The sequence below is a fragment of the Otolemur garnettii genome, unplaced genomic scaffold (genome assembly GCF_000181295.1).
Source record: "Otolemur garnettii isolate 467f Iridium unplaced genomic scaffold, OtoGar3 scaffold00018, whole genome shotgun sequence".
NCBI lineage: Eukaryota > Metazoa > Chordata > Mammalia > Primates > Galagidae > Otolemur > Otolemur garnettii.
In genome coordinates, this window is record NW_003852413.1 from 24203499 (window position 1) to 24228425 (window position 24927).

The 24927-nt window shown below is 47.8% G+C and overlaps 1 protein-coding gene across 1 annotated transcript in view; it reads left to right on the top strand.

Annotated features, from left to right (window-relative positions):
• IKZF3 (IKAROS family zinc finger 3) overlaps positions 1–8498 on the top strand; it is a 70734-nt gene extending 62236 nt beyond the window's left edge. The window contains exon 8 of the mRNA XM_023511132.1: positions 7626–8498. Within this exon, the coding sequence (XP_023366900.1) occupies positions 7626–8329 (704 nt within the window). The 3' untranslated portion in view covers positions 8330–8498. The remainder of the gene's footprint in view (positions 1–7625) is intronic.
• The last annotated feature ends 16429 nt before the right edge of the window (positions 8499–24927 follow it).

The window sequence follows — 24927 nt, forward strand, 5'->3', positions numbered from 1 at the left end:
CTCCCAAGTAGCTGGGACCACAGGCGCCCGCCACAGCGCCTGGCCATTTTTTGGTTGCAGCCATCATTGTTGTTTGGTGGGCCCGGGCTGGGGATTTGAACCTGCCACCTTAGGTGTATGTGGCTGGCGCCTTAGCTGCTTGAGCCACAAGCGCTGAGCCAGATATCTGCTTTTAGTAAAGGTAAGCCATGCTGGGTATGGAAATTATATGAAGTAGCAGCAAACACATTTATGTGACTTAAAGAAACTTAGAGGCTTAAAACCTGAATAGTTCGTGTTACCCCATCACAATGACTGTGACATCAGATTTGTGTTACTTTTCTAAAGGCTCAGTTGTATTCCCTCCCACTTTCAAAAAACCTTTCAGTGGCTCCTGATGGAGTAGACTCCAAACCGTTCAGTCGGGCATTCTGAGCCTTCCACAACTCACCTTTTCTAATTTTATCATTTCAGCCAACTAGTCCTTTGCTTCAGCCACAGTGAACTTCTTCTCCCATTTGTCTGTAATATTTTCCCACATCTATGAAATCATTCTTTCCAGGCTGCCTGGATGCCCTCCCTCACATCTGCCCGTGAAAGCACACACTGTCCACGACCCCTTCCCCTGGGTTCCCTCTCTGCTCTCTTCTCCCTCTGCATTCAAGGCAAGCCTCATAGTCTGCTTCTTGTCATGGATAAGACCATCTCTACCACCATCATGACCACCACCTCTGATTACACAGAAACTTCATTTTCTTTTAATTTTTTGAGACAGAGTCTCACTTCGTCACCCTAGGTAGAGTGCCCTGGCATCACAGCTCACAGCAACCTCCAACTCCTGGGCTCAAGTGATCCTCTTGCCTCAGCCTCCCAGGTAGCTGGGACTCCCACAGACACCTGTCACAATACCCTGCTAATTTTTCTAATCTTAGTAGAGACAGGGTCTTGCTCTGGCTCTGGCTGGTCTTGAACGCCTGAGCTCAAGCAGTCTGTCAACCTTGGCCTCCAGACTGCTAGGTTTACAGGTGCGCGCCACCATTCCCGGCCTACAAGGAAACTTTAAAGAACATAATAGATGATTATTTGCCTCATGTTACGTGTCGCCTATGTGAGAAAAGGTTGGTAATTTTCTCTCTCCACTCTCTTGCTACTCCATTACATATATACTTCATTCTACCACAGAACATTAAGGATACCGATTTGTAATGAACTTGTGTAAATGCTGCTTTGCTAACTGATTGCAATCATGTTTATATTTCTCAAAGCACCTAACATAGTCCTAAGCAAAGAATAATAGATCTACCACTTTTTGAATACTTACGTATGCCTGGCACTCTGTTAAACTTTATAGACATCACAGCAACCCTCTATCCTATACTTCTTGAATTTGTGTCCTGGGCCATGTGGGGAAAACGCACATGGTTGCTACCACTCAGCCCCCATTGGCACTGGTTACAGGAACCACCCTAACACAGAATCTGACGTCACTGGTGGTGGTGGGCTGTGCAGCCACGGGGAAGCGAGCAGCCAGGAAACAGCAGTCAGCATTCCAACATAGCCTGCAATACATGGGCTCCTGGCTTGCATTCTGGTTCTCCATTCACCAACTGAGCAGCCTTGGAAAGTGAAATCAGCCTGTTTGTGCTGTAGACTTGACTACAGAGAGGGTAATGCATACCTCCCAAAGTATCAGCCCCTAAAGCAGTGGTTCTCAACCTTCCTAATGCTGCAACCCTTTAATACAGTTCCTGTGGGTTGTGACCCACAGGTTGAGAACCGCTGTCCTAAAGAGTTAATAAAATGAGGCAATCTGCAAAATAGTAGAATGGCACTGTGTATCCCATAGGTGCTCGATAAATAGCAGGTATTGTTATTAATATTATGTATAAGGCATAGTGCTAGGTACTATGAAGTATTAAAACTAGCATAAAAACTAGAAGAAAACAGATCAGAGTGGTGGGGGATTGTTTCGTGTGTTTTCTTGAGACAGAAACTCCCTCAGTCACTCTGATAGAGTGCTGTGGTGTCATAGCTCACAGCAACTCCAGACTCTTGGGCTCAGGTGATCTTCTTGCTTCAGCCTCCGGGACTCCAGTCACCTCCAGGACTACAGGTGTCCACCACCAAGCTCAGCTGGTTTTTCTACTTTTAGTAGAGACGGGGTCTCACTCTTGCTCAGGCTGGTCTCAAACCCCTAAGTTTAGGCAATCCCTCCCACCTCAGCCTCCCAGAGTGCTAGGAACACAGGCCTGAGCCACCGCTCACGGCCGGGGTGGTAGGTCTTGATCCTGCACCCTGAAGACCAAGGTCTGAATCCCCATGCTCAGGGAAGGGCCCTTTTAGCTCTCAACTGTGATTCTGTACTTTCACGTTGGCAGTTAGACGCCACCAACCATATGTCCTGACCCCATCGCAGCAATTCCAAGCAGGTAGTTACTCAGTTTAGAGTTAACCAAAGACTAGATATTAGAGATTGATACCTCTTGAAAGAATCACAGGTAGGGAAAGGCCCAACTTGGCGGCCTGGGTTTCTAAACTTAGGACTTGTTGTTGCCATTCGTGTTTTCATTGGAAGAAAACCTCTAATTCAGCCTGAAGCTGGTATCATGAATCATTCAAAGGTGTGGTGTGATTTTGACTAGAAGCTGGACCAGATGCTCTGTGCAGCTTTGGAAGCAGTTACATTCTTGTGGTTTGACTAACCTTTTTTATGAGTGTGTTACTAAAGAAACGTGAGCTGTTGGCTTTTCAATTACTGTAGCTTACCCCTTCTGAGTTTCATACACATTGAGTCATCGTGTCTACAGGTGACTGATAATCATCTGCACTGCTCAAGTTACCGTAACTCAGAGATGAGGGGATCTGATGATTGCGGGTTACAAGCACGTGAAGATCTGAGGCTCTCCCATCCTCTTAACAATGAACTGTGTTAACCACAGAACTCAGTCACATATTTCCACTCATCCAGGGGTTTATTTTCCTCTGAATGTTTTGTCTCTTACAACTTCAGCACTCAGCTGTTTTCTGACTTAGCCTGCAGGTGGGATAGATTGTGAATTTGTAGGCCTGGCTGAGTAAAGCTAACTCTGGAGGGGAAAAGGATCAAAGCAGAGTTTGTGATGTCCCTATCCCACCTGGAAACTTTCTGGTGCTTCTGTGTTAAGTGAAAAGATAAAAAGATTCTCAAGGACCCTGAGTACGTAGGGTGTTGAGTAAAGCTGGCCATGCTGGAAAATCATCAATCACTTTGAAAAGGCAAGGAAACCAAAGTTCATCACTTCTGTGTCACTTAATGGGGGAATGAATGTTTGTGACCTTAGTTGGCGTTCATGTTCTCAGTATCATTCTTCCAGATGGCCTTGACAAAAGAAATACCGATCTGGTAGTTGAAAATAAAAACGATGGATTACTTTGGCAAAGGTCCATTATTCTACTTCTTCTTACTGAGTTGCCAAGACAAGATTGGGTGTGTGTATTTTTTTCTCTCAAGTATTTGTCTAGAAACTATTACGTGGACCTTGAGGTAGTGGGGGTGCAAGACAAATCCATCTGATTAGAATAGACCCTTTTAGGGGCTGGGCACGGTGGCTCATGCCCGTGATCCCAGCACTCTGGGAGACTGAGGATGGTGGATTGCCTGAACTCACAAGTTGAAGACCAGCCTAAGCCAGAGTGAGACCTCGTCTCTAAAAATAGCCGGGCGTTCTGGCAGGTGCCTGTAGTCCCAGCTGCTTGGGGAGCTGAGACAAGAAAAATCACTTAAGCCTAAGAATTTGAGGTTGCTGTGATCTGTGATGCCACAGCACTCTGCTACGGGCGACAAAGTGAGACTCTGTCTTAAACATAAATAAAAATTAAAAAAGAATCGACCTTTTGGCTAGATTTTCTGGCTGCAGTTTTTCACTGTTGTGGTCCCTCTTACACATTGCTGCTACAATGAACACAAGCTTCTCTTTCTCCAGGGCATGTAGCTGTTTGCTCTGTGTTCAGATCCAAACCCTGTACTGTGGTCGTTCAGAATACGTAGGATTTGGTCCTCCCAGGTGTTATCTTTTTTGGTGTTTCCCAAAATGTGGCTGCAGACCACCGAGAGACACACAGGGCATTTTAAACACCTTGATCTCAGGCCGGCAGCAGCTCACACCTGTAATCCCAGAATTCTGCGAGACCAAGGTAGAAGGATCACTTGAGCTCAGGAGTTTGAGACCAGCCTAAGCGAGAGCAAGACCCAGTCTCTACTAAAAATAGAAATATTAGCTGGGTATTGTGGTGGGTGCCTGTAGTTCTAGCTACTTGGGAGACTGAAGCAGAAGGATCACTTGAACACAGGAGTCTGAGGTTGTTGTGAGCTAGGCTGATGCCACTCCATTCTAGCCTGAGTGACAGAGCAAGACTCTGTCTCAAAAAACCCCAACACCTTAACCCATATGGCAAGAAAATTATTTTCTTTTCAGTCGCCTTTCGATCCCCCTGATTAAACCAAGGAGAAAGATTTAGACTTAATTTGATGCTCGTTGTCTTCAATGCCAGTCTCACACTTGGTAATCGCTCTTTTTCACAAAGAGAGAGGGGATTTTAGTCTCCAAGTCCTCAAAGTAGTAGCTGATCAAAATTTAATAAATTACTCTGTTTCACTGTCTTTATTTTTTATCATTAACTTCTATTTGTGGTAAATGATTCTGGTTTTCCCCTAATGTTAGTGATATAAAGTTTCCTTAAAAAACAAATTTATTTTAGAAAAACAAAGAAAGAAAATGTGAGCTGAATCAAACAAAGAAAAAAACCCTAGCATTTACCAAGTGTTTTCCACGTGGCAGTCCCTGTTTCAAGCACTTTCCAATGACCCTACGAGGTAGGCAGGGTTATTACCACCATCGTATTTGAGGACACGGAGCACAGACCGTTAAGTAAATTGCTCAAGGTCATGTTGTGAGTGATGGAGCCAGTTTCAAACCCAGTCCATCTGACCCTTGAGCTCCTTCTCCCAACCCCACTGCCCTGGGCGTGGATAATGCAGAATGTGAAGGAATGATGAAGTCTGAGAAATACTTCATTCCACACTTCTTGACAGAGCTTCAATCTGATACTCTTAGGTCCCTGCACATACACTGTGTAGTCCCACTTTTCTGCCTTCATTCGCATTCAGTTTATACCACGTTGCTTGCCCTTGCCTGTATATCACCTTATCGTTCTTTTTACAAATACGTCAAATGTGACATTTACAATAAAAGTAAAGGTCTCCATAGAGCAAAACAGCCCTTTTACAATTTTGAACCTAGGCCAGGTGTGGTGGCTCACACCTATAATCTTAACACTCTGGAAAGCTGAGGTGGGTGGATTGCCTGAGCTCAGGAGTTCGAGACCAGCCCCAGCAAGAGCAAGACCCCATCTCTACTAAAAATAGAAAAATTAACCAACTATTGTGGTGGGCACCTGCAGTCCCAGTTACTCGGGAGGCTGAGGCAGGGGGATTGCTCAAGCCCAAGAGTTTGAGAGTTTCAGGTTGCTGTGAACTATGGCACCATGGCATTCAACCCAGGGCAACAGAATGAGACCCTGTCTCAAAAAAAAAAAAGAAAGAAAGAAAGAAAGAAAAAGAAAATTGAACCTATACTTTTTCTTCAATTTTTTTAAATGTCTATATCAAAAAGTCTTATTTCTTAGGCACTAGATTGGTGACACCTCAAAGTAGAAAGTGGTTCTGCCAATCCTTTTGTTTTCTTGTGGGTTTTCTTTTCTTTCTTTCTTTCTTTTTTTTCATTGCTGGACATTTTACTGTATGGCAGTGGCAAATTTTGGAACCACAACATGCCTAGGAAATGTTACAGAAAATAAGGATGTGGCTCAGCAGATCTCTCTAGAATCCACGGTCAGCCTCACTTCCAGCACTTGACTCATCTTCCAGGCTTTCTCTTCCTTCCCCCCACTGCTCACCGCCAAGCACTTCTGCCACTGCTGCCGACCCTGTCCCTGCCTTCCTGTGGCCAGAGGGCCTCCATTTCCTAACACATGACACCTAGACATCCTGAAGGTGGCTAAACTCTGTTTTCAAAATTTCTCAGCAGTTTGACACGATGAGTAGGAGAGGACGACCACAAATACCTCTCTTCAGTGGAGGGTGAGATAGGTCCTAATATTTACATATGTGTTCAGGATACTTTTGTCAAGCAAAGGAAGAGTAACACTTTTGGAAGGGAACAAAGATCATGACCTCTCCCTCAAGAAAGCTTTTCTAAAACTTGCTACATTTGAGGCTCCTTGACTTAAATCTCAGTCAGTCCGGTGCTTTGTGAGTTTGGGGAGTGGCAAGCTGAAATTTGGGGGCTATTTTCTCTACCTCTGTAGCTTTTTTTTTTTTTTAGTAAAATGTAGAGAAATTTTATTTAATAACAAAAAGAAACCTCAGAGCACTTCCAAAGAGAGTTGGAAGTGGGTCCCTCTCATGAATGAGAATAGATGAGAGAGACCTCTATAGCTATTTAAAACCTGCCGAGGCCCAGCATGGTGACTCACATTTGTAATCGTAGCACTTTAGGAGGCTGAGGCAAGAGGATTACGCGAGCTCAGGAATTCGAGACCAGCCTGACCAAGAGTAAGACCTGTCTTTGCTAAAAATAGAAAAATTAGCTGGGCGTTGTGGCAGGTGCCTGTAGTCCCAGCTACTAGGGAGGCTGAGGCAAGAGGATCACCTGAGCCCAAGAGTTTGAGGTTGCTGTGAGCTATGACGCCATAGCACTCTACCAAGGGTGACAAAGTGAGACTCTGTCTCAAAAAGTAATAAAATAAAATAGAATAAAGTAAAATAAAATTAAATAAAATAAAATGCTGCTGAGTCTAGTGGCAGAGCATCCCCACACTTTCCAACATTTCTGTCCCCTGGGGTGCCTCATACAACAAGCAGAAGCCGATAAGTGCAGTAAGAGTTGGGAGTTGATTGTGTCTTAAGGGTTCCCAGACAACAGAAGGTCAGAGGCCTCGCGCCTGCCCAGTGGCAGCTGCTCTGTCCATCTGCGTCCTGTCCTGGGGTGCTCCTGCTTCTTTTCCTCCTCCTTTCTCTCGGCTGCCCTCTGATATATGCAATGGATGTACCTCACAAGGTGACCCCAGCTAACCCCATCTCTGCCCTTCACTTCTGCCTGCTGGCTTTCTTTGGACTGTCCAGACATATTGCTCCTGATGCGTGTGTCCTGAGACTGCAGCACCACCTGCGCCCTTCTGCCTGGGTTGGGGATTCTTAAGCCGCAGGCAACTTAACCTTCCTCCCTTTTTGGAGGTCTCTGGAAAACAATTGTACAAACTCTCTGCCTTTGTGTTGTTTCCTTTAAAACCTTTTCTTTGGCTGGGTGAGGTGGCTCTAGCCTGTAATCCCAGCACTTAGGAGGCTGAGGCGGGTGCATTGCTTGAGCTCAGGAGTTCAAGACCAGCCTGAGCCAAAGTGAGACCCCATCTCTAAAAAAATAGCCGAGCGTTGTGGTGGGCACCTGTAGTCCCAGCTACTTGGGCGGCTGAGGCAAGAGAATCACTTAAGCCCAAGAGTTTGAGGTTGCTGTGAGCTGTGATGTTACAGCCCTCTACCAAGGGTGACAAAGTAAGACTTTGTCGCAAAAAATAAAATAAAATAAAACCCTTTCTTTCCCTTGTTCCAGGTGAGAAGCGCCACTGCTTTGATGTCAACTATAATTCCAGCTATATGTATGAGAAAGAGAGTGAGCTCATCCAGACCCGAATGATGGACCAAGCCATCAATAACGCCATCAGCTATCTTGGTGCTGAAGCCCTGCGTCCGTTAGTCCAGACCCCGCCTGCTCCCACCTCCGAGATGGTTCCAGTTATCAGCAGCATGTATCCCATAGCCCTCACCCGGGCTGAGATGCCGAATGGTGCCCCTCAGGAGATTGAAAAGAAGAGCATCCACCTTGCAGAGAAGAGTGTGCCTTCTGAAAGAGGCCTCTCCCCCAACAACAGCGGCCACGACTCCACGGACACTGACAGCAATCATGAAGAACGCCCGAATCACATCTATCAGCAGAATCCCTTGGCCCTTCCCCGCGCCCGCAACGGCATGCCACTTCTGAAGGAGGTCCCTCGTTCTTACGAACTCCTCAAGCCCCCACCCATCTGCCCAAGAGACTCCATCCGAGTGATCAACAAAGAGGGGGAGGTGATGGATGTGTATCGGTGTGACCACTGTCGCGTCCTCTTCCTGGATTATGTGATGTTCACTATTCACATGGGCTGCCACGGCTTTCGTGACCCTTTTGAGTGTAACATGTGTGGATATCGAAGCCATGATCGGTATGAGTTCTCATCTCACATAGCCAGAGGGGAGCACAGAGCCATGCTGAAGTGAATATCTCGTCCCAAAGATTGTCCCAGTGACCCCACCTCACAGATTGCTCTCAAAACATGCTCAGCTCCAAGCTCCTTCTCAAAGCATTTTTAGTATCCTAAGCATCGTGTTTACATGGGTAGCCAGAGAAACACTGTTTTCATTCAGAAATTATTTGTAGATCCACCAGGTTATTGCTTTTCAAGAACCTTTGTTTTCCCATCAAGGACTTAAATTTTGTGGAATTTAAAAGTCAAAGAAATATTTGGTTATTTTTCTGCATCAACAGAATAGGCATCCATTGAAGTTTGTTGCCAGTCAGAACAGCCCCCCAGCTGTGCTGCATGAGATGTTCTTTCTGAGACACATAAGCTGTACGTGAAGAAGCTTTTTGGTCATATGCCCAAATCCACAAAGAGGAAGAACTGACTAGCCCACCCTGCTGGGAAGCCTTGCCCCTCCCCAATTAACACAGGCAGAAGGGTTAGGATATCATCTCCCCAAACCTAATAGAGTCTAAGAGTAAGAAAAAGAACAGCCGTAAAATAAGTATCTGTTCCAAGTAACCAAAGATCCCTTTCTCCATCAGCTTCACTACCTGTCAGATAATAGTAATAGGAACAAGCCATCTGATGACAGTTCTGCTCCTACCCTCTGCCCTTCCATCTCCAGTGAAAAGCTGAGCTACTTTGAGCTGAACCATGTGTCTGCAGGAGAAATTCTCTATTGATGGTTTTCAACCTAAGCCATCACTGAACCCCCAAGAAGTTGTCCACTGTGCCATCCTTTCCTTTGGCTGAGCAGGGGTCTGAGGAGGGAAATGATTTGGCAGCACCAATCGAAAAAATAAACCTATAGCCACCTAAGGTGTTGGTCTCCTTCATGGAGCTTTGGTGGCACAGACCCTAAGCAAATATGCCAGTGATTTTTTTTTCCACAGAATTTTATCAAAGAATCTAAAAAGTACAGCTTAACCTCCCCTTCCCCACAGAGGAGGAGTCAAGGAGAGATGCTGTGTGTGGTGTTTAATCAGAGCCAAGCTTCAGGATGGGGTGAGAACGGGGGCACCTCCACTGACAGGTTCTCCTTGGTCAGGCTCCCATTTAAACAGAGCTCCTATTTTCCACAAAAATTCCTGAAAGTCTGATAATCTAGACTCTGCAGATGTATCAGTCACCTTTGTCACTAATCATGGGGACTTACAATCCAGGAGGAATGCTGCGATTGTTGTAAAGTGAACACTGGAATAGGGGTGACAAAATCTGTTGGCTAATTCCGTATTTGCCACTAATGAGCTGTGTGACTTTGAGCAAATTGTTTTAACTCTGAAAGCTCAGTTTCCTCCTCTATAAACTAAGAATTGGGTTTAAGACCTTCTCTGAGGTCCTTTCTAGCCTAAAATTTTCATGTGACTATGCAGTCACCACAAGTTTTTTTTTTTTTTTTTTTGAGACAGAGCCTCAAGCTGTTCCCCCTGGGTAGAGTGCTGTGGCATCACAGCTCACAACAACCTCCAATTCCTGGGCTCAAGTGAGTCTCCTGCCTCAGCCTCCCAAGTAGCTGGGACTACAGGTGCCCACCACAACGTTCGGTTATTTTTTGGTTGCAGCCATCATTGTTGTTTGGCGGGCCCAGGCTGGATTCGAACCCACCACCTTAGGTGTATGTGGCTGGTGCCTTAGCCACTTGAGCCACAGGTGCCAAGCCACACATGCTGTTTTTTAAACCTTTTGATGTATGGATAGTAAACAGAGGAGCATCCATATAAGAATAGGGTGTTAAGTTTTTCCTTTAACCACTGAGTTGTGAATGTAAAAGAAGATGGTGGGGGGCGGCTCCTGTGGCTCAAAGGAGTAGGGCACTGGCACCATATGCTGGAAGTGGCAAGTTCAAACCTAGCCCCGGGCCAAAAACAAAAAAAAAAAAAAAAGATGATGGAGAGGAACAAAAAACAGGAAGGTATTCTGGTCTTGCTCCAAAGTGTACACACAAATTGGCACCTGAAACCAAAGCTCTTTCTTGTTTTTTTTTTTTTTCTTTTTAAGAACTTGTGTTAGGGAAAATAAATTCTGCTTCCATGGACAACTCCGTGAGCCTATTTACAAATTAAGAGTCAGCTTTGTGAACATCTCTACCAGAGCCAAGAATCCCGAATTCCTAGTAGATTAGTGTTTTCTTTCTAAAGGGTTTATGCATTCGGCTCAAACGCCACTTGTCTGTGTGCTGCCAGTAATTAAAACGTTCCACCTCAGACTGCACAAATGGCTTATCCTTGGTAGCATGGCGTCTGTCTCAGGAAAAAAAAAAAAAAAAAAGGTTTTATGAAATTCCGTGGCAATGGTCCCAACATGTTTGAGATCTCGACTAAAGGACTAGATGTATTTTGGTGCGTAATCTTCAGTATATCACTGTATTTCTGTAATACTAGACTCTAAGTTATGCCAGATTGCTTATACCCATTGTGAAAGAGGAGCTGCTCATTATACTCTTGAAATATCACACATCCTGTTGACTCTTTGAGGGACAAGAGAAAGATTTTGGAAGTAGGGATTAGTAAGAGAGAAAAGTAGGGAAAGAGAGCATTTCTACTGGATTAGTGTTAAAGTCTGAGCTGAACAGACCAACTGTTGCATCTCAAAATGGTGCAACTGAGGTCCATCCCACCAACAAAGAATTATAAGAATGTATAGATTCTTAAGTCTTGAAATTGAACCAGGAACAAATGGTTGCCACCACACAGGTAAACACTTCCTTCTGTACATACTCCTTATGCTCAAATTAATGATCCCTCCCCCACTTGCTGGGAACGGGGGAATGAAGAGAGAGAATGCCTAATAAGAAGGCTGAGTCAGATTTGCACCTGCCACTGCTGGGCCGTGAAGTCCTATAGCAGCTTCGGGCAGTACCTTCACATTCTCATGCAGACCGCCTCTGAACATGACCTCTGTCGGTCTCTCGCTTTCACTTCCCACCCACTCCCTGATGAGGCAGGCCTTGCACCTCACACCCAGCAGGCCACAACCTGAGGAGCAACCAAACCCAGGAAAATTCCCTTGCAGCCAAGGTAACAGAATGGGAGTGAGGGAGGAAAAGAAATCGTTTTTTGTTTGTTTTGTTTGTTTACAGATAAGATTTCCCTGTGCTGCCCAGGCTGGCCTGCAACTCCTGGGCTCAAGCAATCCTCCTACCTCAGCTTACCAAGTAGCTGAGTTTATAGGCGTGTGCCACTGAGCCAGCCCTCCAATCAGGATTTCCTATCAGGATTTGAAGCAACACAAATCTTAGTTCCTCCTGAGAGAAAAGTAAAGGAAAATGTCTTTGCCACTATTCTACTCCATCACCACCAGAAAAAAAAAATATATATATCAATAAACCCACCAGTCTTTAGATTCCTAAAGTCATCCTCCCAAAAAGACTTGGCACAGAGAAGCCATCTAATTTTATGCTTTGTTAGCTATTCTGAGATGTTCCTAACACAGCTTCTGACTTTTTCAGTGATAATACTTATCACATTTGGGGGGGCTGTTTTTTATTTTTGTGACAGGGTCTCACTCTGTCGGCTGGGCTAGAGTGCAGTGGCATCATCATAGCTCGCTGCAACCCCAATTTCCTGGGCTCACCCAATCCTCCTACCTTGGCTTCCCAAAGTACTAGCATTACAGGCAGGAGCCAGAGCTCAGCCAAACCGTATTGCCTTTTAAATGCAGCACTTAACATGTTGGTAGGCCCACACTTAACAGTGGCCCAGATATAAAATGGCCTTGTATTTATTTGGCAAAGAAAAATATTTAAAAAAACACAATTTTACTCAAACCCTGTGTCATTATCAAAGCTCACAAAGTTTTCCCAAGTAGGATCTGCACCACTATTATTCTCCTCCGCTTCCTACCCCACCCCCACTACTGAATGTGAGGTTTAGAAAGTTTTAGGGGAAAAAGCAGTACCTTATGTTATATATCCCATCACAGGTGGTAAGACCACAATGGAAATGTTTCTTTAAAGCTGTAACTAAAGTATACCCCACCGAGAAGAGGTATGTTGGTCTCTAATGGAGATTTGGAAACTCTGGGAAACTCAAGATTTATGAAAGAGCTTGGACATCTTTGGGGACTCCAAAAACTCAGAGTTAGGACTTGTGAGCTCAAGAAGAGAAAAGGGGAGTGATGAAATTTTTATTCCAAAAAATAGCATCAGGAACAGATGAAAAGAAGCAGTATATAGTAATATTTCTTACCTTTTAGAGAATCAGAGGATATTTTTGTGTTCACACGGGAAGTATAGTTCAGGAAAGCTCTATAGATAGAGGTCAGACAAGTAGAATAATTCAGGATTTAAGTGCCTATATAGAGGACAATTTTGACCTGTAACCAAAGACTAGTTTTAGGTCACCCTAGGAAAAGGACTCTGTTCTGTAAGGCTGCAAGATTGAATGCTTCTGCGAATTATCAGTGATCCCAGGATTGGGGACTGCTGACTCAAGAACGTGGACTCAAAAGACCCTACAAGAGAGGTGTGGGCTTTAAAGCTCATCAAGTAACTCGAGACTGTACCTTTAATTTACTCAAGCTGTATATAGCCTGTACCCTGCCATGCACTCATGATAATTAACAGGTTTTTGCACTTTGAATAAGTTGGATACAAGTTTCCTTATAATACTGTATTATAAGAGTGGACTGTCTTATGCATTGATACTGGTTGGGTTGCTATTTGAAACTGAAACATTAATGGTTTGATTAAAAATGTAAGGATGTAACAATATCTGCCTTCTAAGGGTGTTGTGAGGTTTTATGTAATTTTGTCTATGGGGTAATGTTACTTTGGGGCAGGGTGTGGATTATGTTGGATGATTGCAAATTTCCCACTGTGTGTCCTGGATTTAAAAGCGTGAAGAATATTCCAAGACCATACTAGGACCACAGTGTTAGTAATTCCTTTACAAAAGGAGGCAACTGATCTCTTACAGGTTCCTTCATGTTGTCTTAATGCTTATGGGTAGAGAATCTGCTGAACTTTGGAACCAATGTGAGTTAACCACGTGCTACAGACACTTCACAGTGTTGCCCCCAGGGAAGTAGAAAAGCTTTGCGCTCTGGCTACTTCTTTGGCTATCTAAGCCCTCAACCATTAATTCCCCCCAAGAACTTGAGTTTCCCCAGATGGTTCTCACTGTTCATCTATCTCTCCACGGCCCCCATTCCAGAAAGCCTAGGGAGCAGTCCCACAATGTCGCCCACCTGCCCCGTGCCCTGGCCACACATCTGTGGGGCCAATTTCAGATTCTGAATCTTTTCAGATTCTGAATCCCCTCCTGAAAAGACTGAAAACTCAACATGTTAGGAAAATGGGGCAGCCTTCACGATGACTGATCCCATCGCCAGTGACTCATCTAATACAAGGACTTTTCCAGGCTAGCAGACAAGGCCATTTTTGGTGGGCCTGCTTCTGTGGTTCACGGAAACCAAATTACTGTGGGTTGCAAAGAATTAGCAGGTCATTTAAAAAGCAGACATCCCTTCACCCAGACTGTGGTTTTGTACGCTCGGCTTCTCAGTCTGTGAGCTTTGCTGAAGGATTATTTGGCTACTGGAAAAACCATAGGTTATTTTTAATTTCTGGTTACCAAAGCCACCACACGTGTGGTCTGTGGATGACCATTGTCTGCAGAATGACGAGGGAGGAACAAAACGTGGTTTGGGGCTCAGGTGGCCTTCCCACTGGGAGGGAGGAAGGGTGCCCTGACTGTGGGTTTTGACACAGCCTGTGCTCACAGCCTCTCCTCCCATCTGTGTTTCTCAGAAATGCCCCCTTCTCCACTGCCCAGCAGTGACTCCCTGTCACTCCTCTGGAGTTGGACCTGGGATCCAACCATTTGGAGCACTGGGAAATGTCCCACTCCTCTGTAAAGACTGTTTAAAGAAAGTTGGCTTCTAAACTGCGGCAATGCTAACCCTGGCCAGAATTATGTGAGTGCATCCTCGCATCAGGAACAACCCTGTGGATAGTTTTCAAGCTTTCTGTATCTGATTTTTATGCTGCAAAATTAAAAAAAGCCTGGTGTGTTTGAAATTAGTCCTTGTGCGTGCCTATCATTTGTAGCTGCTGCTTTAAAAAGAAAGTAGAAGGGTTTAATTCTGCCCCAAGGAATATTTCCTTAATTTAGCCCCTCTGGCTACTTCTTAATGTCCAGGTAGCAAAATAAATGAAATTACCACCAAAACAAAGGCTGTTACTGAAGCCTTTGTCAGCCTGCTTTTGAGACCCTGCTGCCAGCCTTCCAGCCTCCATGCCCTCATGGTGGGGCTCTGGTCCCTCTGCCCTTAGTTTGCTAAGGGGATGGGAGGAGGTCGGAGCCCTGGACTGATGGTGATTAACACAGGGAGCACAGTCTCTCCCTACTCCCTATTCACTGCTCTCCCCTCTCCCCTCTACAAGTTTTCTTAAAAGACAGGCAAATCCTGACTTTTTCATCTGTGGGGTGTCATAAACATCCACATGGGGAAATTTAAGTTGCAGTTGTTAAATTCAGCCACATTTAAGTAGAGTCCTTAGATACTTGGAGGCCCAAGCCAAAGGTGCTGGAGAGAAAACTAGGAGAATGGCATGAGGATGGGGTAGCTTTCTCAGACAAGCTTTCTTTCTCATGTTCTCTCTTAGAAAATATTAGCGAAGGTCATTAGGCATGGTAGCACACATGTATAACCCTAGCACTATGGGAGGCCAAGGCAGGAGGACTGCTTGAAGTTGGGAGTTTAAGACCAACCTGGGCAACATAGTGAGACCATGTCTCTAAAAAGAAAAGAAAAAGAAAACAGAAAAATTAGCCAGGTGTGGTAGCACATGCCTGTAGTCCCAACTACTTGGGAGGCTGAAGCAGGAGGCTCACTTGAGCCCAGGAATTTGAGGTTGCAGTGAAGCACTGAACTCCCCCCAGGGCAACAGAGTGCGACCCTATCTCAAGAAAAAAAGAAAACGCTACAGAAGAGTTTAAGAGATGATCTGACCCTCTGCTCAGTCTCATTTAAAGACCCTCTCTTTCTCCTCTTCCATGGAAAAGGCATGAAAAAGATGTCCTGAAGTTTAGGAATAGCAAATATGGGGCCAGGCTGGTAGTAGCTTTCTCTGGCTCTAAATTCAGCCGCACCTCCCTCTTGTCAGAGCCACCAAACTGTCTTGAGGGGCTCCAGCAGGTTTCCTAGTCTTGATCAACCTAAGGAGAGAATAGTGGCATGGCAGCCTGCCTTAGTATTTTAACACTAAATATATTCAATGAGGGTCTCTCAGTAGCTAGTTTTCAGGCTTGGAGAATAGTATGTGCTTTCTCCAATCCCACTCCCTTCCCTAATACTCTGGGAGGCTAAGGAGGGTAGATAGCCTGAGGCTCAGGGGTTCGATACCAGCCTGAGCAAAGGGAGCCCCCAACTCTACTAAAAACAGAAAAAAAATAGCCGGGCATTGTAGTGAGGCCTGTAATCATAGCTACTCAGAAGGCTGAGACAAGAGGATAGCTTGAACCCAAGAGTTTGAGGTTGTTATAAGCTATATTGCCAAGTCAACTCCTTTCCCCAAGCAGAAGCAGCTCAAGGAGCAAAGAGGAAGGCCGGGAGACCCCCAACTCCCTTTGCCAATGAGTGGTGACGAGAAGTCTGTATCAGCTTGCTCTAGCACTGGTATTTAGGGCTGAATAATAGACATCCAGACTGAGGAAGGTTTCTTTTTTGGGGGGGGGGGTAGGGGGAGCAGAGGAGACTCTATTGCCTCAGGTTGGAGTGCCATGGTGTCAGCCTAGCTCACAGCAACCTCAAACTCCTGGGTTCAAGCAATTCTCCTGCCTCAGCCTCTCAAGTAGCTGGGACTACAGGCCCATGCCACAACATCTGGCTGATTTTTTCTAATTTTAGTAGATAGGGTCTCACTGTTACTCAGGCTGGTCTCAAATTTCTGAGCTCAAGCAATCCACCCACCTAGGCCTCCCAAGCCTGCTAGTCTATGCCTTATTCTTGGGAGCTAGTTCGATGCTTTAGACAGCGGTGGGGACCACCCCACACCTGCACCCTCCTGTTCCTCCCATATCATTTGAAACCTGGCCATTCACACAGGCTGCTGTGGCCAAACCTACCACCCAAGGGCAGGCAGGGGTAAAGGACATAGCTCCCTTCCCTGGCTCCCATCCCTTAGAATCCAGGGTCTGAAGGAGGGTGGAGGTGACAGGTCTGGGAATACTGGCCTGAGGGATGGTGGAGGGCCATATTTGGCCCAGAGCACAAATTCTGGCCGAGGGAGCATTCCTGGGTGGGACAATTGTTTGCATAAAAGCCAAAAGCCACTGCACCTGGGGTGGGGAGGTCCTCTGGGGAGGTACTCCCTGTCTTAGGGGAGAGGGGGAAGGAAGGTGTCATGGAAAGTCCCTGAAGGACACAGGGTGTTGAATTTGTTGTGGTTTTGTTTTTAACTCTGTCTTGACCTGTGAAGTAGGCAGCTGCCTCCCTTCCCCCAAATAACAGATCTTCCCCTAGAATAACATGCACATGCCCAAGGAAAGAGCATTGCAGTGGAAAGAGTGGAGGTTAGAGGGCCTGTGGGTGATGTAAGCTGCCCCCCTTCCCCAGGAGTGAGGGGGCAGGAAGCCCCAGAACAGCCTTTTCCCATCACCTCACCTACCCCCCAGCCCCCCGGGCCCCTGGCCCAGAAGAGCTGCCTAGTCAAATAAACCACAGCCCTGGGGGTGGCAGATGGCTGGGAACTAGGGGGGCAGATGCCACCTCCTCCTCCAGGCTTGTCCTTCCACCAGCTCAATCCCCATCTCACCCCCACTGGAATTAGGTTCTCAGTACTTCCACCTCTCTTGCTCATAGACCTGAACTACATCCCCCCACGCCCCCACTCAGACCTCTGCCGCTAAGGCCCACAGCAGGGATGGGAGCTGGTGGAGGAAAACAGGTAGAGGGGTGAATCCAACAAAGCTCTGAAGTCTTTAGCAAAAGACAGCCTGGTGCAGACTACTATGAGTATTTGGACTTCTGGGTTTCAATCCCAGCCCTGCCACTGTCTATGTAACCCAAGACACTTTCCCATTCTGGGCATAAATTTTCCCCTAGAATTAGGGATCTCTGGAGGGCCTTGCAACTGAGACTCTTAAGCTGGGCCTCAACTCCACTGCTGCAGCCAAGCTCCTCAGCCTCCAGACTTGTCCTCAAGCTCCAGAAAAGGCGGCTGGGTTCCCTCTCCTTCCTCTCCCCGCTAGATCTGGCCACTGGGAGGAAGGTGCAGCATTGAAGCAAGGGTGATGGTGGCCAGTGATATTCCCAAGAAGTCACTGTCTTAGCTGAAATCTCAATCTTGACCCACCAGAGTTGGGGAAGACAGAGAGGTGATAGGCTCCTATCCCCTCACCTGTGGAACTGTAGGAGGCTCTGAATATGGACGCTGAGGCTGGATCTGAACCACCAGCCCCCCAGATTCCCGGCTGGGAGAGTTAAGTGAAGCCGGCGGAGAGGGGGGAAGGGGTGCGGTGCGACGCGAGGTGGGAGCTGAGGGGGGTGTGAGGGGAGGGGCAGCTGCACTTCTGAGAAACAGCTCGGCGTCTCAGCAGCCCGCAGCCTAACCCCCTGCCTGCGGCTTCACAGCTCGCTCCTCCTGCCGCCCACGCCGCTCGGGGCCTCTCCGGGGGTCGGCAGCCCCGGCGGAGGCGGCGGCTGCAGGGGAGGAGCGGCGGCTCCGGGGACAGCGGAGTGGAACCCATGGGGGTTGGAAAATGGGGGAAGGCGTGGGTCTCGTGACACTCTGGGAGTTAAAAGCCATCTCTCGTTTGGGGTCCGGAGCTCTGGACCTCGGAATGCCCGCGTGTCCCCCCGCTGCCCCCACCCAGGTACTCTCCCATCACAGCCGAGCGGGATCCAGAAGTGAAACTGCTCGGGGTCACAGCCCAGCGCCGCCGCCGCGCCCCGCCCTTCCGGGCGCTGCAGCCGAGCAGGATCTCCCGGCGCTCGGCGGCTGCAGAGGAAACGGGGGAGGAGAAGGGGAAGTGCCCCGCGGGCAGCCTGCAGAGCTCGGCCTCTGTCCCCGGGGGTACCCGCCCGTAACCACGAGTGGGAACCTCGAGAGGCGCGACGTGAACCCCGGGAGGCCAGGCCGCGGCGCCCGCACTTCCCGCGTAAGCCGCTGGGTGTCACTACAGCCGCGCGGCAGGGCCGGCTCGGGCGACATGGGGAGGCGGGGACGCGGGGTGCCTGGGAGGCCGAGAACGAGGCTGCCGCGCGTGGGTGCCCGCGATGCTGGAGTGCGGCGCTGACACCTCGCTCCACCCGCCTGGTCTCAGGAGGCTCCCAGCGCGCCCACCTATTCGCAACGAAGAACAAACGAACCCGTGCCTCGTGGTGGCGGGCTCGTGACTGTGGTACCACGCAAGCCCCCTCCCAACAGCGAGCACCCCGCGGCCTTGAGGAGCCGAGCTCGAAGCGCGCCCCCTAGCGAAGCCGGCGCCCCTTCCCTCGGCAGCGCGCAAGGAGCAAGCACCTGTCTGCTCCAGGCGGGTATGGGGCTGAAGGGCGGGAGGCGGTCTCGGATCGCCTTCCGCACGTGCCCGGCGGTGACGGGTCCCCGGGTGCATCCTCACTCCAGGTTTAGCTTCGCCTAAAGAAATCCTGGGTCACGTGTCTCTCCCCCAGCCATCCCCCCAACATCAAACTCATCCCTTAGTGGTACGGGGCAGTGGCCCAGCTTGGGAGGAGGGGACCCAAAGATGGAGAACCTGTATCGGGAATGATCGGTGTAAGAGGGCCAGGGTGAGCCAAAACTGGGCAGAGGGGATAACTTGGAATCATTTGGGTAATCGCAGTAGGAATGACTACTTCTACCATGTCCTGGAAGATCTGACTCAGAGCGCAGGAATTGGAATCATTTGGGTAATCGCAGTAGGAATGCCTGCTTCTGCCATGTCCTGGAAGAGCTGACTCAGAGCGCAGATGAACATGCACATTGATCACGGGTTGGGGAGTGCAAGTGGTCCACTCCATCCTTGCATACTGCATACACTTGGACTCCACGGTCACAGAGCCCAGTTCCAACTGCTCACGACACGGTGGCCCTTTGGCCTCCCAAGTCTCCCCAAACCACCCCGAGAGAAACCCAACCCAAGAACAAAGTGCTTACACCCAAAACTTCCAGCTCGACAGTCCACACCAGGTGCTCAACAAAGACAAAAGCTGGCCCCCTCCTTGAGGTAGGTGCAGCCCAGAAAGAGGATGTAAGGCTGCATCATAGCTCAATCTATGCAGAATTGAATTTCAGGCCACATCAGGGTCTGCTGGAACACAACCCTACTCAGTTCAGATAGCCCCCCATTTCCCAACGCAGCTCCTTCCTGCATAAAGATATGGGGGACCTAAGCCCCCAGGATCACCCACTTACTGAGCTCTGGTGTTCAGCCTGCAATATCCAACTTCCCTAAGATCCAACTCCCCTTTTTCCTTCTCTCCCAACTCAGCTGGAAGCTCAGAGTCCTCTGTCCTAAGTAGCCTCTGTGCACTCCCCTCAATCCCCAAAGCTGAGGTTCTGCCAAGCAGCACAGGACAGGAAAGCAGTCTCTGCCAATAGACTCCTGCCACTGTGCACGTTGGACCAACACTTTGTTTGTTGGACCACATCAGTGTTTCGTGAATGGACGCCTTTTCCCAGATACACCATAAGGCTGATATTCCAAGATAGGAAGACAGTGCTTACCCATCCCCATCCCCACCCCAACTTGCCCCTTAAACTCTTGCTGGGACTCTTGGACTCTGAAGCAGTTAGAAAACTGCTTATGTGGACAGTTTAGAAGGAAGAATCCCTCCAAGTGGCCTTAAGCTCTCCTGCCTGTGTCCTGTCCTTTCTCCTTCCGTCCTTCCTCAGGGTGTCTGGCACTGGGGCAGGATGAAGGAGCCAAGCAGTGTCACTGACCTGAGGTTGAACCCTCGGGTCTAAACAGGAGGTCCTCCACCCATGAACTTGGATGCTGCATAGATTTCAGTGAATGGGATGGGATGTCTGGGGAACAGAGAGAGCATAAATTGGCCAGAACTTCGTCTGGATGTCCCATCCAAGGAGGTGACTCCCCTAGCATCATGTCCCCTACTCCATTCCTAAATCCAGACAGTTGGCACCAGTCCTCTCTTCCCTCCACACTTGAGCAGGTGGTGAGGCCAACTCTGTAGCCATACCCTCCATAGAGCACTTGCCCTGCAGGCCCACGGTGCTGGCATAGATGGTGATGCACCCTGGTGCCATGCTCACACCAGCCGCATAGCCCTAGGAAGCAGGTGTCCGTGATGCGCTGCAAGCCACCTAGAGACGGCTCCCTAAACGTGAGCCCTGCATCACCCTCTCTCAATATCTGGGTCCTTTTCAGCATGGGAAAACTACTGGGGCTTGGCACCCATAGCTCAGTGGTTAGGGTGCTGGTCACATACAATGGGGCTGGTGGGTTTGAACCTGACCCCATCCTGCTAATCACAAATAATGACTACAACAAAAAATAGCTGGGCATTTTGGGCACCTGTAGTCCCAGCTACTTGGGAGGCTGAGGCAAGAGAATCACTTAAGCCCAAGAGTTTGAGGTTGCTATGAGCTGTGACGCAACGGCACTCTACCAAGGGTGACATAATGAGACTCTGTCTCCAAAACAAAACAAAACAAAAAAAGACTACTGGGGAATTTCCATTTTCTTCCCAAGTCTTTTTCTCATTTCTGAAATGTTGTTTAATAAGCACATATAGAGGCCTGGCTCTGTGGCTCACACCTGTAATCCCAGCACTTAGGAGGCCGAGGCAGGCGGATTGCCTGAGCTCGTAGGTTCGAGATCAGCCTGAGCAAGAGCAAGACCCTGTCTCTAAAAAATACCCAGGTATTGTAGCAGGTGCCTGTAGTCCCAGCTACTTGGGGGCTAAGGCTAGAGAATTGCTTAAGCCCAAGAATTTGAGGTTGCTGTGAGCTGTGTCAACACAGCACTCTACCCAGGGTGCAAAGTAAGACTTTGTCTCAAAAAAAAAGCAAACATAATTTTTATAATCAAACACAATAAATAAAAAAAAATTTTTTTTTGAGACAGAGTCACACTCTGTCACCCTTGGGTAGAATGTCATGGTATCATAGCTCACAGCAACCTCAAACTTTTGGGCTCGAGTGATCCTCTTGCCTCAGCCTCCTGAGTAGCTGGGATTACAGGAGCCAGCCACAATGCCTGGTTAGTTTTTCTATTTTTAGTAGAGATGGGGTTGTGCTCTTGCTCAGGCTGGTCTCAAACACCTGAGCTCAAGCAATCCACCTGCCTCGGCCTCCCAGAGTGCTAGAATTACAGACACAAGGCACTGAGTCTGCCTTAATTTTTATTTTTTAGAGACTGGATCTCATTCTGCCACCCAGGCTGGAGTGCAGTGGCATCATCATAGCCTTGAACTCCTGGGCAGAAGTGATTCTCTTCCCCAGCCTCCCAGGTAGCTAGGACTACAGGCATGCACCACCACACTTGGCTAATTTTTAAAAACCTTTTGGAAAGACAGGGTCTCACTATGTTGCTCAGGCTGGTCTCAGATGCCGAACCTCAAGCATGTCCTGGCTTGGCCACCACGCATGGCCAAGTCAATTTTGAAAAGACAGTGTCTGAGTTCTCAGCCCCTACCATCTCCACCAGCGGAGCCCCTGCTTCCCTCCCACCAGACCAGATTTCCTCAGAACCACAAGCCTCCCCTATCCAGCCCTGCATCTGTCCTTGGCAGCCCCTTCTGTCTGGCCTCTGGTCATGTTGCATTTAGAGGTAGAGCAGCAGCCTTCCTACACCTCAGAGCTGAAGAATCTTCCCCAGGGGTCTCTCTGTGGGTTGGCTCTGAGGAGTCCCTGTCTCCTATACCCTTAGCTGTGGCATCTCCTCCATGAAGCCAGATATCTCAGCCACTTACCAAGGGTATCCTGCTAATGATCTTTAGCGTCCAGCTCAGGGCCAAGTGCTACCACCTACTCCCAGCAACCGAGGTCCCTCACAGTGGGACCACTGAGAAGGGAGAGGGTGGAACAAAGGCCAGGGTGGGGGGAAAGGCTGCATTCCACCACCTGTGTCCAGGTTGGTCACTCTTTCTTTGAGCCTTACTTTCCCATTTATAAAGTGAGAAGGGGCTTGGCACCTGTGGCTCAAGTGGTTAAGGTGCCAGCCACATACACCTAAGGTGGTGGGTTCGAATCCAGCCCGGGCCTGCCAAACAACAATGAGGGCTGCAACCGAAAAATAGCCAGGTGTTGTGGTGGGCGCCTGTGGTCCCTGCTACTTGGGAGGCTGAGGCAGGAGACTCGCTTGAGCCCAGGAGTTGGAGGTTGCTGTGAGCTGTGATGCCAAGGCACTCTACCCAGGGGCACAGCTTGAGGCTCTGTCTCAAAAAAAAAGTGAGGAAATCTCTCACAGTGTTTCCAATTAAGTTGATTGACAGAAGGGCTTTGTCCCCTGCTCAGTGCCTCAGGGACTGGCCTGAAGGGACATTGGATCCTCTTTTTTGTACAGGCTAATCTTAACCCTTTCCCTTTCACCCTGGCCCAGATCCTGGCACCCACAGTTCAAAAGTGGCCCTGGTCATCTATAGCCAGCCACAGAGCCAGCACCAGCCAGTCTGATGTCTGAACAGCAGCCAGTGATGAGGATGGTTCTGAGAACCATGGGAGGCAACAGGTCAGAGGTTGTACTGATTCTTGCCTCAAGTCCTGCTAAAAAGAAGCAACATCAGCCACCCTCCCCACACACAGGTTACAACAAGTTCACCAGGATAAATCCCCAGCAGGTTCCAGGTCAGTGTGGATGAGGCCTCTGCGCCCACCTGTCTGCCAGGCCTGGTTCTAAAGTCTCCACTGGGCCCACACAAAGAAGGAGCACCCTGGTCAGGCGTGGCTGCTAGGGCTGCCACGCCTGGCCCAGGGGCTTGTTGCAGTGGCTAGACCTTCTCAAGGTCACCTCAGGACGGCCCACCTGGCTAGAGACCAGAGCTGCAAAAAAGGGAGGCGCTCCCTAAGGGAAGACCCCTATAGGCCACTATTGTTCTCTCAGTGGCTTATGAATTCCACTTGGAAGGCAGCCAGACAGGGGCAGCAGGATGTGCCCAGACCTGGCACTCAGACCTGGGCTGAAATTCTGGCTCTCCCATGATTTGGGGCAGGGCTCATTTCTGAGCCATCACTATCCTTACCTACAAAATGGGGTTCCACCGCTTCATGCCCAGTCAGTCTCAAAGATCCAGGAAGATTCATACCAAAGGTATAAGAAGAAAAAAAAAGATTTGGGGAAAGGGTCTCTATTTTTCTTTTTAATATCATTATAGGGCATAGTGTGGTGGCTCATGTCTGTAATCCTAGCACTTTGAGACACCAAAGCAGGAAGATTGCTTTTGTAGAGATCAGTCTCTACCTCCCCCCTCCCAAAGAAAAAAGTTTTAATTTTTTTTTTTTTAATTGAGACAGAGTCTCACTTTGTCACCCTTGGTAAAGTGCTCTGGCGTTATAGCTCACACCAACCTCAAACTCCGGCTCAAGTGATTTTCTTGCCTCAGCCTTCCTAATAGCTAGAACTACAGATGGCTGCCACAAAGAAAAAAAATTATTTTAAGAAAAAAAAATTTGGCTGGGTGTGGTGGCTCACATCTGTAATCCTAGCGCTCTGGGAGGCTGGGGTGGGTGGATTGCCTGAGCTCAGAGGTTTGAGACCATCTTGAACCTGAGTGAGCCAGAGTGAGACCCTGTCTTTACCAAAAATAAGCTGGGCGTTGTGGCAGGCACCTGTAGTCCCAGCTACTTGGGAGGCTGAGGGCAAGAGAATCACTAAAGGAAGAAAAGAAAAAAAAATTAAAAAAAAAAAAAAACACTTCAAACTAAGATGAGAGAAAGCCAGTTGAAAGCAAAATTCAAAAAGAAAAAAATTATTATAGAATTTTCCAGCATACATAAAAGTGGAGAGGATAATTTATGAATCCTCACGTTTCTATCACCAGGCCTTAACTAATATCAACTCATGGTCAACTAGGGACTACACCCAAACCCTTTCCTTAACCTCTGGGTTATTTAAAAACAAAGCTGAAACATCGTGTCATTTTACCTATAAATATTTTGGAACACATCTCTCAAAGGTTTAAAAAAAAAGCACACAGTAACATTATTATACCTTAAAAAGTTAACCATAATTCTGTAATATCATCAAATAGCTCACCAGGATTCAAATTTTCCCCAGTTGCTCATAAAATTTTTATAGTTTAGATTTGAATCAAATGAGGTCAATATATCACATTTTTCTGATGTATGTCTAAATTTCTGGAAATCTAGAGATTCCCTATCTTTTCTTGTAATTGTGTTGCTGTTGACGAAGAAACTAGGTTATCTGTTTTGTAGAATTTCCCAGTCTAGATTTTGGTAATTGTTCTCCCAAGTATCATTTCCCTTGTTCCTCTGTTCCTTGTATTTCTGGTAAACTAGTAGTCGGATCCCTTGGGATCCCCTTGGATAAGGAATAAAGTTCAGGTTTGATTTTCTGACATAAATAATACCTAGTTGGGGGGTTTATATGTCTAGAATGAGGATCTGTCTCTGAGTTGAGTAGCAGGTTTGGGTGTTGCCAATCT